At 50.1% G+C, this 12947-nt stretch overlaps 1 protein-coding gene across 4 annotated transcripts in view; it reads left to right on the forward strand.

The window, feature by feature from the left end:
• The window catches only part of ARHGAP22 (Rho GTPase activating protein 22), a 209245-nt gene that overhangs the window by 30979 nt on the left and 165319 nt on the right, over window positions 1-12947 (forward strand). The window contains exon 1 of one of the 4 annotated variants that reach the window (XM_004607399.2): window positions 8331-8663. The exons of the other annotated variants lie outside the window; for them this stretch is intronic. Coding sequence (XP_004607456.2) covers window positions 8630-8663 — 34 coding nt within the window. The 5' untranslated portion in view covers window positions 8331-8629. Of the gene's footprint in view, window positions 1-8330; window positions 8664-12947 lie in introns of those variants that run through there. 4 annotated transcript variants of the gene reach the window in all.

Genomic DNA, 12947 nt, shown 5'->3' on the forward strand with positions numbered 1-12947 from the left:
TCCCAGCATTAAAAAAAAAAGTATCCCCAACACTACATACGGGAAATTTGACTCCTTCCAGAATCCTAGATGTTTGCACTTAACTTCAGAAAAGTAGGACTCCAGGGTTCCAAACCTTCAGGGTACCAAGGCTTCTCAGGAGAGGGTATACCCTGGACTGCTGTGTGTGGACAAAACTGAAGTCATGGCCGGGCTAAGCATCTGAAAGAGACCTGGGGCCAAAGGAGAAAGATAGCCTTTTGGACTAGGACCGCAGGCTCAAGGCCAAGGGCCATGGGCAGAAGCCAGGCTCTGCTGGTGGGGGTGGGAGGGGTGGAGGGGGATGGTGGGGGGAGAGGGCAGAGCTATCTGCTGCACCCCAGTTCCCAAAATCAAAATCAAAACCACGCTCAGAGCCTGGTAGGCAAAGCCAGCAAAGTGGCAGAAAAGTTTACCTTTGATGAATCCCACACAATCTTGTAAGTTAAAAATCTGGAAATTTGGAGCTGGAGCAATAGTACAGCGGGCAAGACATTTGCATCCCAGCAAACCCCATATGGTCCCCTGAGCACCACCAGGAGTAATTCCTGAGTGCAAAGCCAGGAATAACCCCTGTGCATCACCGGGTGTGACCCAAAAAGAAAAAAATCTGGAACGTATATATATATATATATATTGCTTTTTGGGTCACACCCGGCGATGCACAGAGGTTATTCCTGGCTCATGTGCTCAGGAATTACTCCTGACCTCCTGGAGGTGCTCGAGGGACCATATGGGATGCTGGGAATCGAACCTGGGTTAGCTGCGTGCAAGGCAAACGCCCTACCCGCTGTGCTATCTCTCCAGCCCCTGGAAAGTATATTTTAAGGTGTTTATAGTCTTTACTTAAGTTGTGGTTAATATTTAAATGATGGCTTAATTTTTTCAATTTGAGGTAGTGATTTTGAGTGATGCTTCCCGTGGCGTATTCGATATGCCAAAACTAGTAACAACAAGTCTCACAATGGAGACGTTACTGGTGCTTGCTCGAGCAAATCGATGAGGAACGAGATGACAGTGACAGTACTTAAATCATGGGTCAAGTCTTCATTTGATCTAGCAGGAGAGGCATTTTAGAAAGTTTCAATACTCTTGCGTGTAGGTGATGAGATTGAGGCATAGGAGGTGATGGAGATACTGAAGCTGCTTCACCCTAACTAAGGAGGACTGAAAAGGCAAGAGACTCCAGGACAGAGTCCAGAGGATGCAGCAAAGTCTCATAGGTATAGTATGGCAGGCAGAGCATGTGGGCGGGAGGTCACCTGAAGTCAGCACTTAATGGCTCTCTCAAAATGATCCAGATAGTCACAGATTGGCCATGGGATGTGGCTCCACTAGGTCATTCAGGGACCCAGACTGCATGTCAGGGTCATTACCATCTTCTACCTGGGGCTTCCAAAATGGCCCAAGGGAAGCATGTTGGCCCTAGGAGTTGGCCCTGCATGCAGGTCAGGCCTAGAAGAGACCATCTCGTGTCATTCATATGCAATGTCCTGGACAGTCACACTAAGGCAGGAGGCTAGAATTGAGAGAATCTGGGCCCTCCCCTCCAGAAGAGGAGGGATGATGTGGCAGAGACCAAGCACTTGGCCCACAGCAGAGTGTTGAGAGGGACAGGAAATGGCCAGAGGAGAGTTGGCAATGCCTAACAATTCTCCAGAAGGAAGAGAAGATGGGTAAGAACTTGCTGGTTTTCTTTCTTTATTTTGTTCTTCCTTTTTTTCTTTCTTTCTTCCTTCCTTCCTTCCTTCCTTCCTTCCTTCCTTCCTTTCTTCCTTCCTTCCTTCCTTCCTTCCTTCCTTCCTTCCTTCCTTTCTTTCTTTCTTTCTTTCTTTTCTTTCTTCTTTCTCCTTCTCTTTCTTTCTTTCCTCCCTTCTTTCTTTCTTTCCTTTCTTTCTTTCCTTTCTTTCCTTTCTTTCTTTCTTTCTTTCTTTCTTTCTTTCTTTCTTTCTTTCTTTCTTTCTTTCTTTCTTTCTTTCTTTCTTTCTTTCTTTCTTCTTTCCCTCTCTTTCTTTCCCTTCCTTCCTTCCTTCCTTCCTTCCTTCCTTCCTTCCTTCCTTCCTTCCTTCCTCCCTCCCTCCCTCCCTCCCTCCCTCCCTCTCTCTCTCTCTTTTCTTTCTTTCTTTCTTTCTTTCTTTCTTTCTTTCTTTCTTTCTTTCTTTCTTTCTTTCTTTCTTTCTTTCTTTCTTTCTTCCTTTCTTTCTTTCTTTCTTTCTTTCTTTCTTTCTTTCTTTCTTTCTTTCTTCCTTTCTTCCTTCTTTACTTTTTTATTGAATCATTGTGAGATAGACCATTACAAACCTGTCAATGATTGGATTTCAGTCATACAATATTCCAACACCCATCCCTCCACCAGTGCACATTTCCCAGCACCCGTGTCCCCATGTTCCCTCCCACCATCACCCCCCACCCCCCACCCCCTGCCTGCCTCTATGGCAAGGCCTTTTCTTCTCTCTCTCTCTCTCTCTCCCTCTCTCTCTCTCTCTCTTTTCTTTTTTGGGTCACACCCGGTGATGCTCAGGGGTTACTCCTGGCTCTGCACTCAGGAACTACCCCTAGCGGTGCTTGGGGGACCATATGGGATGCTGGGAATTGAACCCAGGTTGGCCGCCCACTGTGCTATTGCTCCAACCCCCTTTCTCTCTCTCTTTGGGCACCGTGGTTTGCAATATTGATACGAAAGGTTTTCAATAATATTCCTTACCTGCTTTTAAGCCTCAGATTTTTCCAGCATGATCATTCCTTTGGCTGGTTTTCTTGATTTTATTACTTCCACTGTCATCAGTTTTAAACTATAGGAAGCTGATGACAGAGAAAAGAGCAGCAAACGCCCAGTATGTATTGTGCTAGGGGGATTCCGAGGGAACAGATCCAATAGGTATACATGAAGTATATTTTTAAATTTGCGTCTTTAGACATAAAGAGATTGTTTGTAAGGAATTGGTTCATGAGATTATTGAGACTGATAAGTCCCAGGATTTGCAAATTCTGAAGGTCTAGGAAATCCAGTAGCATTATGAAAATGTGAAGACTTGCAGTCTTCAGATCCAAAAAGACAGTTCTGGTCTAAAGATGAGGAAAGACTGATATCCCAACTCAAGGGAGTTAGACTTGTCTCCTCACCAAAGGGCCAGGTTCTTGTTCTGTGAGGCCTTCTGCTAAGCAGATGAGGCCTAGCCACACCAGAAAGAGTTATCTCCTTTATCCAGTCCACTGAGTCAAAATCAGTTTCATCCAGAAGCATGCCTGGTCACACCAAGAGTAATACTTGACCAAAGATTTAGGCACTCATGACCCAGATATGATGACGCATAAAAATTAACCATCACCGTCATATTTTCATATAGCTAGGATAGATATCATGTAGACAATAGTAAAATAATTAGAAAGTGATGAGTATATATTTTCTTCTTCATAGTTTTTATTATAAGTTTCCTTAGCTTAAGTTTTAACGGCGTCCATGTTTCAGAAATTCAGCAAAATTTCTGAAAATTTCAGTCAGTTCTGGTGGCTATTGCTACCAATTGGCTGGTCGCGCACACACTCCCAGGATGGACAAGAGTGACATGCTAAGAAGTTGGAGCATCAGCAGCCTGGCAACAGGGACAAGAACACTAAGCAGGAGGTCAGTGGGCCTGGTGACCACTGTGTGAGCTTCTGAGAGCCGGGGCAGTAGCTGCAGGAAGAGTTCACTTATCCCCCTGTCACTCTGGGACAGGAAAGCAGGGTCTCTGTCTACATGACCTCTTCTGGAAAGTTAAAGGTTTGCCTACCTGGAGGCAGATCCCTTGCCCATGCTAGAACTCATGGCTTAACCCACAGAGCCCTTAGTGGCACTTTCTGGTGGTAGAACCCAGCGCCACTGTCCCCTCTACTGGACACCTTTTGCAGTGCACCCACTGTACAGCCATACAGTGATTCCATCCTGCCCCTTCATGAGTTTGCTTTGCTTGGTTTCAGCTACCTGAGGGAGACAGTATAGGGGTAAAGTACTGTTCTGTGCACATGCCCCCCGCTCTGTTCGGTCCTCCACACCACATTTTGGTCCCCTCAGGTGTGGTCCCTGAGCACAGAGCTGGAAATAAGCCCCGAGCACAGTGAACTGTGGCTCCAAAACCAAAGGAAAAAAAGAGAACATAGTAATATATATATATATATATATATATATGCTGTTATAAATGTTCTTTTTTATATTTTATGTTCATAATAGTTTTTGTTAATCTCTTTACTGTGCCTAATTTATAAATTAAACTTCATTATATATACACACACACATATATAGAAAGAGAGAGAGAGAGAGAGAGAGAGAGAGAGAGAGAGAGAGAGAGAGAGAGAGAGAGAGAGAGAGTTTGGTTCTTTCCACAGCTTCAGACATCCACTGGGGTCTTGGACCTTATTCCTCACGGATCAGGGGGAACTGTAGCCCTGCCGTCCTGGAAGGACTGTCACCTGCCACCTGCAAAGGACTAAACCACATTCTATGGGAATTCTGACTAACAATTGCAGCTCTCCCCAGAACAGTCCCCTGAAGCCATTAAAGCTGCCTCTTGTCTGGAAGCCCCAGGCTCAAGGTCATGCAGTGTCAGCTGAAGTGGGTGCTTTTAACCCTGGCCCGTGACCTGTGGGCCGGCCAGACTCAAGCAGCGGTGAACAGGGCTTGAAGCTTCCCAGGGATGCAACCGCAGATCAGAAGTCATCCTGGCTCTGAGCCAGTGAAGGTGGCAGGTGATCACCCTGCCAGTGGGTGTACATTTTAGCAATGACTTCTGAAGAGTTCTGCTTTCTCTGTCCTCTCCGCTCAACCTCCAACACCAAGGGGTGCCTAGCATAGAGTAAAGTGCTGAAAAATGTTGCAAGTGAGGAGAGAGATAGAGAGGGAAGGGTTCCCCAGAACTGACTGTGTATGTTCCCTACCCAGAACAGGGAATGAACCTGGGGTCCCTTTGCTAAGTGAAGACTGCCAACCTCTGCGGACTCTGTTTTCTGCCTATAAGGGAGTGGGGGCAAGACCTTCGCAGAAGGCTGTCCCATTAGGTACATTTCCTGGCTCTGCTGTTGTCTGCGCTCCCAACCACCCAGCAGTCCCAGTGGCATCTGGGGGGCTTCTCGGCCCTGCCATGTCAGGTTAGGGGGCTTCAGGAAGCAAAGGGTGCTCATTTCCCTTCCAGTTGGACCTCAAGGATCCTTCATGCCAAGAAAAATCTACCTCTGGGGTGGAAACACAGGAGAGACGGACAGAACTATTTTGTACCCCCTCTTTGTTCCCTCTGCCCTTTCTCCAGTGCAAAATCCTGACTAGCTCCTGCCCTTTTCCCAGATTTCCTTCTGGGTTTGAGCCCAGATCTTCTGCCCTTCTGTCCAATTCTAACGCTGATCCCCGGAAAGCAGGCGTGTAAACGTGGTGACTTAATGTCAGCAGGGGAAACAGCTGCACAGGAAAAGCCCCCCCGGGGGTGGTTTCTTCATCAAAAGTGTGAGTGAACCCAAACTAAGTCTTCAGGGCAATGTTCTGCCTCTGGCTTGAAGGAAGTGGTCCAAGCTGCATTACTCACAGGACTTTCAGATTGCTCAAGACACTGTCACTAGCCACGAGACCTCTCCCTCTGACCTGATGTTGACATGAAATTTTTCCAGCCCTCTGTCCTCCCTGCTACTCCTGCATGGCCTCTGCCCCAAATTAACCCGGTCTTTATCTGAGCCGCTAGAGACAGAAGGGGCATCATATCCTTCATGCCAGTGGTGATGGCTCTGACATCTCTGTCCTCGTGACCACATAGAGCTCCTGGCTGGAGTCCAGCCGGAGACTTGGGGCTGGGATCCCTGGAGAGGCCCTTGGGAAGACTGCGATATCAGAGAGTCCTGGGGATATGCCTAGTGGCACCTTCTGGTGGTAGAATCAGGACCGTTTCACAGGGAGTTAGCTCAGTGCAGGATGGGTGATGCTATTTGGCGGAAATGGCAGAAAGAAAGAGCAAAGCTGCAGGTACGGAGCTGCGGCAGTGCCTGCCATTAGGGCTGCTGCCGTGTACAGTTGGCGTGGTATGAGCAAGAGAGAGTTCACACAGGAAGGCAGGGTCAGTGCCACGAAGGGCCTTGGCTGTTATGACAAGACTCTTATTCATCCCTTCAGAGGCATGGCTGAGGGCCAGAAGAAATAACGTGATGCTGAGTAACTCTGCTTTGTTTCCTTGAGCAAGGCTCTCTCCCTTCACCTCAACCCCGCTGCCACCACATCTTGGTGAGTCTCTGCCTCTATCATCCTCGCCAGAATCCAGATTCTGACCCACAGATGCCAGCAGGGACTGTTGCTGTGGCCCCCTTCTCCCTGCCTCTGGACCCTCTTCCCGTCCAGTTGCTGGAATTGATTACCCATCAATGTAAAATTTGGGGATTGGTGGACTTAAGGCCCCTATGAGGGTTCTACAGAGCGTGGCTACTCAAGAGAGACCGTTGTTCAGATCCCTACTGTTCCAGCTACTAACAACGCCTATCCCGCAGGCCCTGAAGATCTACCCCAGGTGCAGATGCCTAACCAGACACGTATGGGGCTTTTCTTGCCTTCCCATGTGGCCACAAGCATTCAGGCTTGTCCCAGTTTCCAGGACATGGTTGAAAAACTACAGTGACAGCTCTGGACTACAATCTCCATGGTAGTATATGATAGCATTGTGTCACTTTGAGCATGATATTTAATATTTCTGTGCCTTATTTTCTTCACCTGAGAAGTTATTATAATATCACCTGGCTTGGGGGGTTGCTAATTAAATGTTGAATCTGCAGCACCACCCTCAATGCCATTGTATAGTAGCCATTACTGTATCACTTAGACAACTTAGGGAATATTGAAGCTGAACTTACCCCAAGACCCCACCTTTTATCAAGCATTGACATGGCCACTAGTGAAGCATTTCTGAGCTCCTACTGTGTGCAGACTGTGAACTACGTGTGTTATACCATTCTCATTCAGCTCTACTAGTTAGGAGGCAGAAAAGGGGACCAGCTCCAGCAGACTTCTCCCATGTCCAGAGCATCCCTGGCTGGGCTCCTTCTAAGACACACAGTCCTTCAACTATTGGCACTGGGTGCTCATAAACCATCTCCTGGGCCCTCCCGATAAACTTTGGAAGGATCCTTGTCTTGAAGGATTACCCTCTCCCTGCCACGGAGAGTACTGCTCCTCCACCTGTCTCCAACACCCACATGTACAGACCCTAGGTGGTTCCTCAAGCACACAGTGGCACATGAATGCATACACAACCTAGAAATGCGTTCTCTCTCTCTCTAACACACACACACACACACACACACACACACACACACACACACACACACACCCCCTAGAGGTACTCTCCTATTTCTTTCTCTTTCTCTCTGTCTCTTCTCTCACTCTCACACAGATACACACACAGGCACACACTCCCTACAAGCTCTCTCTCATTCTCACACAGGCACACACACCCTAAGAATGCACTCCCACCACCACTCACACACACCCCAGGAGGGAAACTCTCTTCCCTCTCTCTTTCTCACACACACACACACACACACACACACGAACACGCACCCTAGAAGTGCTCTCTCTCTCTCTCTCTCTCTCTCTCTCTCTCTCTCTCTCTCTCTCTCTCTCTCTCTCTCTCTCTCTCTCTCTCTCTCTCTCACATCTCACATCAGGCACACACACCCTAGGAATGCACTCCCACCACCACCACTCACACACATCCTAGGAGGGAAACTCTCTCCCCTCTCTCTTTCACACACACACACACACACACACACACACACACACACACACACAAACACGGACACGCATCCTAGAAGCACTCTCTCTCCTCTCTCTCTCTCTCCCCTCTCTCTCTCCCAGACACGCAACCTACAAGCACTCGCCTCTCTGTCTCTGTCTCTGTCTCCCTCTCTGTATCCGTCTCTGTCTGTCTCTGTTGTCTCTGTCTCTCTGTCTCTCTCTCTGTATCTCTCTGTCTCTCTGTCTCTCTCTCTCTGTCTCTCTCTCTCTCTCTCTCTCTCTCTCTCTCTCTCTCACACACACACACACACATACACACACACACACCCTAGGAGGTCTCACACACATGAATGCGCGCACATCCTGCCATGCTAGCCCACTTGCCACCCTCCCACTCCCCCCCACCCCCCACACGCACACCCCGGGCTGTCCTCGCACACCTACTAGCCCTCCCGGCGCGGAGGGCGGCTCCCAGCCCCGCAGCCCCCGGGCCCGCCCGCTGGACCTTCCCTTGGGCGCCGCCCGGCGCGCGCGGCCCCGCCCACCCCCCGCCCCCGCCCCGACCGCCCGCTGGGCCCGCGGATGGACAGCGCCGCGTGCGCCCCGGCCCCAGCGATTGATCCCGCCGCGGCTACGGAGCCTCTTAGCGGTTCGCCTGCCTGGGAATTAATTCTGGGATGGATAAATAATGCATTGAGATTTATGTAGCCCGAGACCCGCCGTCCGTTCGGAGCCTGAAGCGGGAGCTCGGGGAGCCTCGCCGGTGACGCCAGCGGCCAGGGGGGCCCGAGAGGGGCGAGCGGGGCGAGCGGGGCGAGGAGGATGACAGCATGACCGGCCCTGCGACGCTGGCCGCGCGGCTGCCGGAACATGCTGAGCCCGAAGATCAGGCAAGCCCGGAGGGGTAAGTCCAACTTCCTGGGGCCCATCTGGGCACTGCGTGCGCCTGTCTGGCCAGAGCGTGTACGGATACTCGGCGCCCTGGGCGGGGTCGGGGGGGGGGCGGTGGTCCTGGAGGCCCCTTTAGGGACTGACCGCGTGCGGGGTTCCTGGGGTCTGTGGAGGGCAGGTCAGTGCAGAAGAGCAGCGACCGTCTGCGTTTCCCGGTGGGGGTCCAGACTTCACCCCCACCCCGTGTCTTCCCGAGCCCCGGGCTTGCTTGGTGAAAAGCCGCCCAGACGACTCGATGACAACTTTGTGGGGAAACTTTTTATTCCTTGACTGAAAGGCAAGAGCTCAGCCGGCTGCCTGAGCAGTCAAGCCCACAGTGCCCCGCGCGAGGGCAGGCGATGCCCAGACTTCTCTTGACAGCCCGGCGCGAGAGGGGTTCGCGTCCCCGGGAGCCGGCGCGCCCGCCGCAGAGCCTCCCGGAGCAGCTGCCTGTGTCTGCAGGAAGCAATCCCTCAGGCCGGCTGGAGGCGGGCGGGCGGGCGGCTGCCGCTGGTGCAGCCCCTGAGCTCCCAGGAAGCTGCAGGGTCTGGAAGTGAGGGTGTGGGGGTGACAGATCCAGAGCCAGTGAGAGGTGGAAGTCGCGAGAGCTGTGCCCGGCTGCTCCTGCAGGGCTGGGTTAGGACCCCAGCCAGCCCGGTGCAGGCAAAACAGTCTGAGGGTTCAGATGGAGCCCTCGGGCTCAGGACAGCATCTCCCTGGACAGCCCCTTCATGGTCGGTCACAACGGCCGTTTTCAGTGCAAACGTCTTTGTTTTAGAACACAGAATGTGTATTTCCAGGTTTCCATGTCTGTGGAGGCCTCCCACGCAGGGAGTATGTGGACAAGTTCCATGGAGGTGTGTGGATTATCTGCCTAGGGGAGTTTAAGACTGCCCCATCTCCCTGATGTTTGCAGCTGGACCTCCCTGCCTCCCGCAAACTCTCTGTTGATCTAAACTGGCTGCTGCCACCTGGGTGATGTTACTGGGCAGGTAGAACCTGCAGAGTGGGTGGAGGCATCAGGACCCTCCATGAGGTGCTCGCAGGGGGCAAAGGAGGGATGTGCCAGGCTCTGCAGAGGGACAGATGAGCAGTCCATCTAGTGACAACCCAAGTGACAATCTTCGAGAAAGCTTAGGTCTCATCTCCCACTGCTGCCTAACATGCTTGTCACTGGCCACATGTGACTACAGAGCAATTGACATGTGGCTAGTGCAAACTGAGGGGAAAAAATACTTGCTTGATTTCAAGGATGTAGAGGTAAAAAGGATATAAAAAGATCTGATTGATAATTATTTCATTTGAATACCATGAAGCAAATCATTAAGTCCTGTAACCTGTTTTTAGTTCTTTTGGAGGCTGCTACTAAGACATTTACAGATGCAAACAGGACTAGTATTCTATATGTATTGGGCGGTGCTGATCTAGAAAGAGAACAAGGAGGGGTGTAGGAGGGCTGCCTTTGAAATCCCAGGCTGCTTGCCAACATTTGTTCTAGTCAGTGGTTGTCTACTAGGGGACCTTTGGCAATATCTGGAGACATGGGTGATTGCAACTAAAGCATACTCCAGACATCCAGTGAGAAGAGGCCAGGAAACTGCTAAACATCCTGCAATGCACAGCACAGCTGCCCTCAACAAAGAACTGCCTGGCACAAAATGTCAAGAGCAGGTGGGGCCAGAGAGATAGAAAAGTAAGTAGGGCACTTGCCTTGCACACAATTTACCCTGGTTCACCATATGCCTTGCACACGCTCTACCCCAGCGCCCCAGATGGTCCCCCAAGTCCAGACAGGAATAATCCTTGAGCACAGAGCCAGAAGTAAGCCCTAAGCACCAGTGGGTGTGGCCCATAAATAAAACAAAACAAATTGTCAAGAGTACTAGATTGAGAAACCCTCTCTCTACCAGAAAAATAAAATACTTTTGGATGTGGACTGGAATGATAATACAGTGGGTAGGGTGCTTGCCTTGGATTTGATCCACAGTATCACATATGGGTCCGCAGTAGTATGATCCCTGAACACAGATCCAGGAGTTAGACCCTGAGCATAGCTAGATGTGGTCCCCAACCAAAAAAAAAAATTCTTAAGAAAAGATTGCTCTCAAAAATGCTATTGGTAAGATCCAGTAAAAGGTGAAGTCTGTGATCTCTTCATCAGACGTGAATAAGACAATCATTGACCCTTAAGAATACATGATCATGGTCTTTGACAAGGAGGATGCTAAGAGCAGAAAACTTCCTTAGGAAGGAAGTGGGACTTGAGCTATAAGCTGAAGACTGATCGGCAGTGAATGTGACAATGGATGGCAGAGGATGGTGCTGCATTCCAGGGAAGGAACAGCATCAGTGGGCACCAGGGATGGGCAGTAACTCTTCATTCTCGATAGGATATTTATGGAGAAAAATCGGGCCATAATTTCACATAGCTGTGCCTTGAAAAGAGTGCTTAGAAGAAAGGACTTTTTCAGAAGTCATCTTCCATGAGCCATCAGAGGTTAGGCAAGCTAGATGTTGGTAGCAGCAAGTCATAGCATGCACATCACAGCGCCATTTGTCCTGAGTATTCTGGACCACAAATACGTGTACCAGACACACTTCCATGTGAGACCAGCACAGAGATTTGCTGGATGGTGAAAGAAAGGCACATTCTGAACTCTTTATAAAATAAGCTTCACTCAATAGTTAGAAGGAAGCCTCCAAGGTTGGACAAAAGGCTCTTCCTAGGGCATCCCGAGATCCTCCCCAGAGCTTGTTGGCTGTGAACTTCCGGACAGTGCCTCAGCCTGGCCACCCAGAGTGCTGCAGCAAAGACGGCCCATACCCTAAAGTTCATCCTTGTGTTTCTTTCTCAGGGAAGGGGAATGTCGCTTGGAGAGCCTCAGGGAGAAAAGCCTGCTGGCATTTCCTGCATCTAGAACTAAGTTCCATCACTGCTGGCTAATTCCACTGCCACAGAGTAGAAGTGTAGTAGTTCAAGACAGATGAAGCTGATGATGTGCACCCTCCCTCCCTCCTTCCCTCCCTCCCCCCTCCCTCTCTCCCTCTCCCTCCCTCTCTCTCCCTCTCTCTCTCTCTTCCCCCCCCCACACAGTGCTCTGCCCCCATGTACCATCCTCTGCTCACACAGCCGCTGAGCACCTAGTTAGATCAGGTGTCTTCACCTCCATCTCTCCAAGCCACACTGTGAGCAGAGCCTCCCGATGCTGCCCCAGCCCCTGGACTTCTCTCTCGCAGTCCCACTGTCTCAGGGTGTGTCTCTTCAAAGGTTGATACCCCTCCCATTTTGATTCAGGTATTCTTTCAGCCCATAAGCTTCATCCAGCATAAATAGTATTTGCCATGACTTTGACTTGTTCCAAAGGTGTGGGCTATGGCGGGCAGCAGTCCTGGGTTTTACCTCCCTGGGAGCTCTGGACTCTGCCTGTTTGATTCACCCTCCTGTCATCATCTCCCACCTCTCCCTTACCCCCAGAAATCATTGCCAAACTGGACTCTGGTAATTGTATTCTGCCTTACCTCCATTCATTGCTCATCCCAGAGAGCCATCTTATCATATGTAAATCCTGCCATGCACCTACCCTCCATCCCTTTCTGCTTGCCCCAACTTTGAATAATTTAATGGTTTTACTATAACTCTTTAGGTTAAAATTTGAAGCCTTTACCTGGTCCATAAAGTTCCCATAAAAGTCAAATTTCCTTTTGCTCTCCAAATTCTAGTCACACTAGCCCCTTCCTAGTCTTCAATTATCCCATGGACCTCCTACCACAGGACTTTTGCACATCTTGTTTTGCCTGCCTGATATGTCTCTCCACCTTCTCATACTGCTCTTCTCCTCTTCCTCCTCCTCCTCCTCTCCTTTCTCTTCCTCCTTCTCTTCCTCCTCCTCCTCATTCTCCTCATCCTTCCCCTTTTCCTTCTCTCTGTCACTTTCCCTCTGCCTTTCTCTTCTCTCTCTCTCTCTCTTTCTCTCTCTCTCTCTCTCTCTCTCTCTCTCACACACACACACACACACACACACACACCACACACACACACACCTTGGGTGATACATATTCTTAATTACTTAGTGAATAACTGTTACCTCACTAGACTGAGCTTCATGGGAGCAGGGACCATGTTATTGGGCTATATTTATGTAGCCAATGCCTGGCACCTGGTGAGGGTTTAATACATATGGGTTTAAGAATGAACAGGTAGAGGTGCTGGAGCAATAGCACAGTGGGTAGGGCGTTTGCCTTGCACACGGCCGACCCG

The sequence above is a fragment of the Sorex araneus genome, chromosome 11, assembly GCF_027595985.1.
Source record: "Sorex araneus isolate mSorAra2 chromosome 11, mSorAra2.pri, whole genome shotgun sequence".
Taxonomy (NCBI): Eukaryota; Metazoa; Chordata; class Mammalia; order Eulipotyphla; family Soricidae; genus Sorex; species Sorex araneus.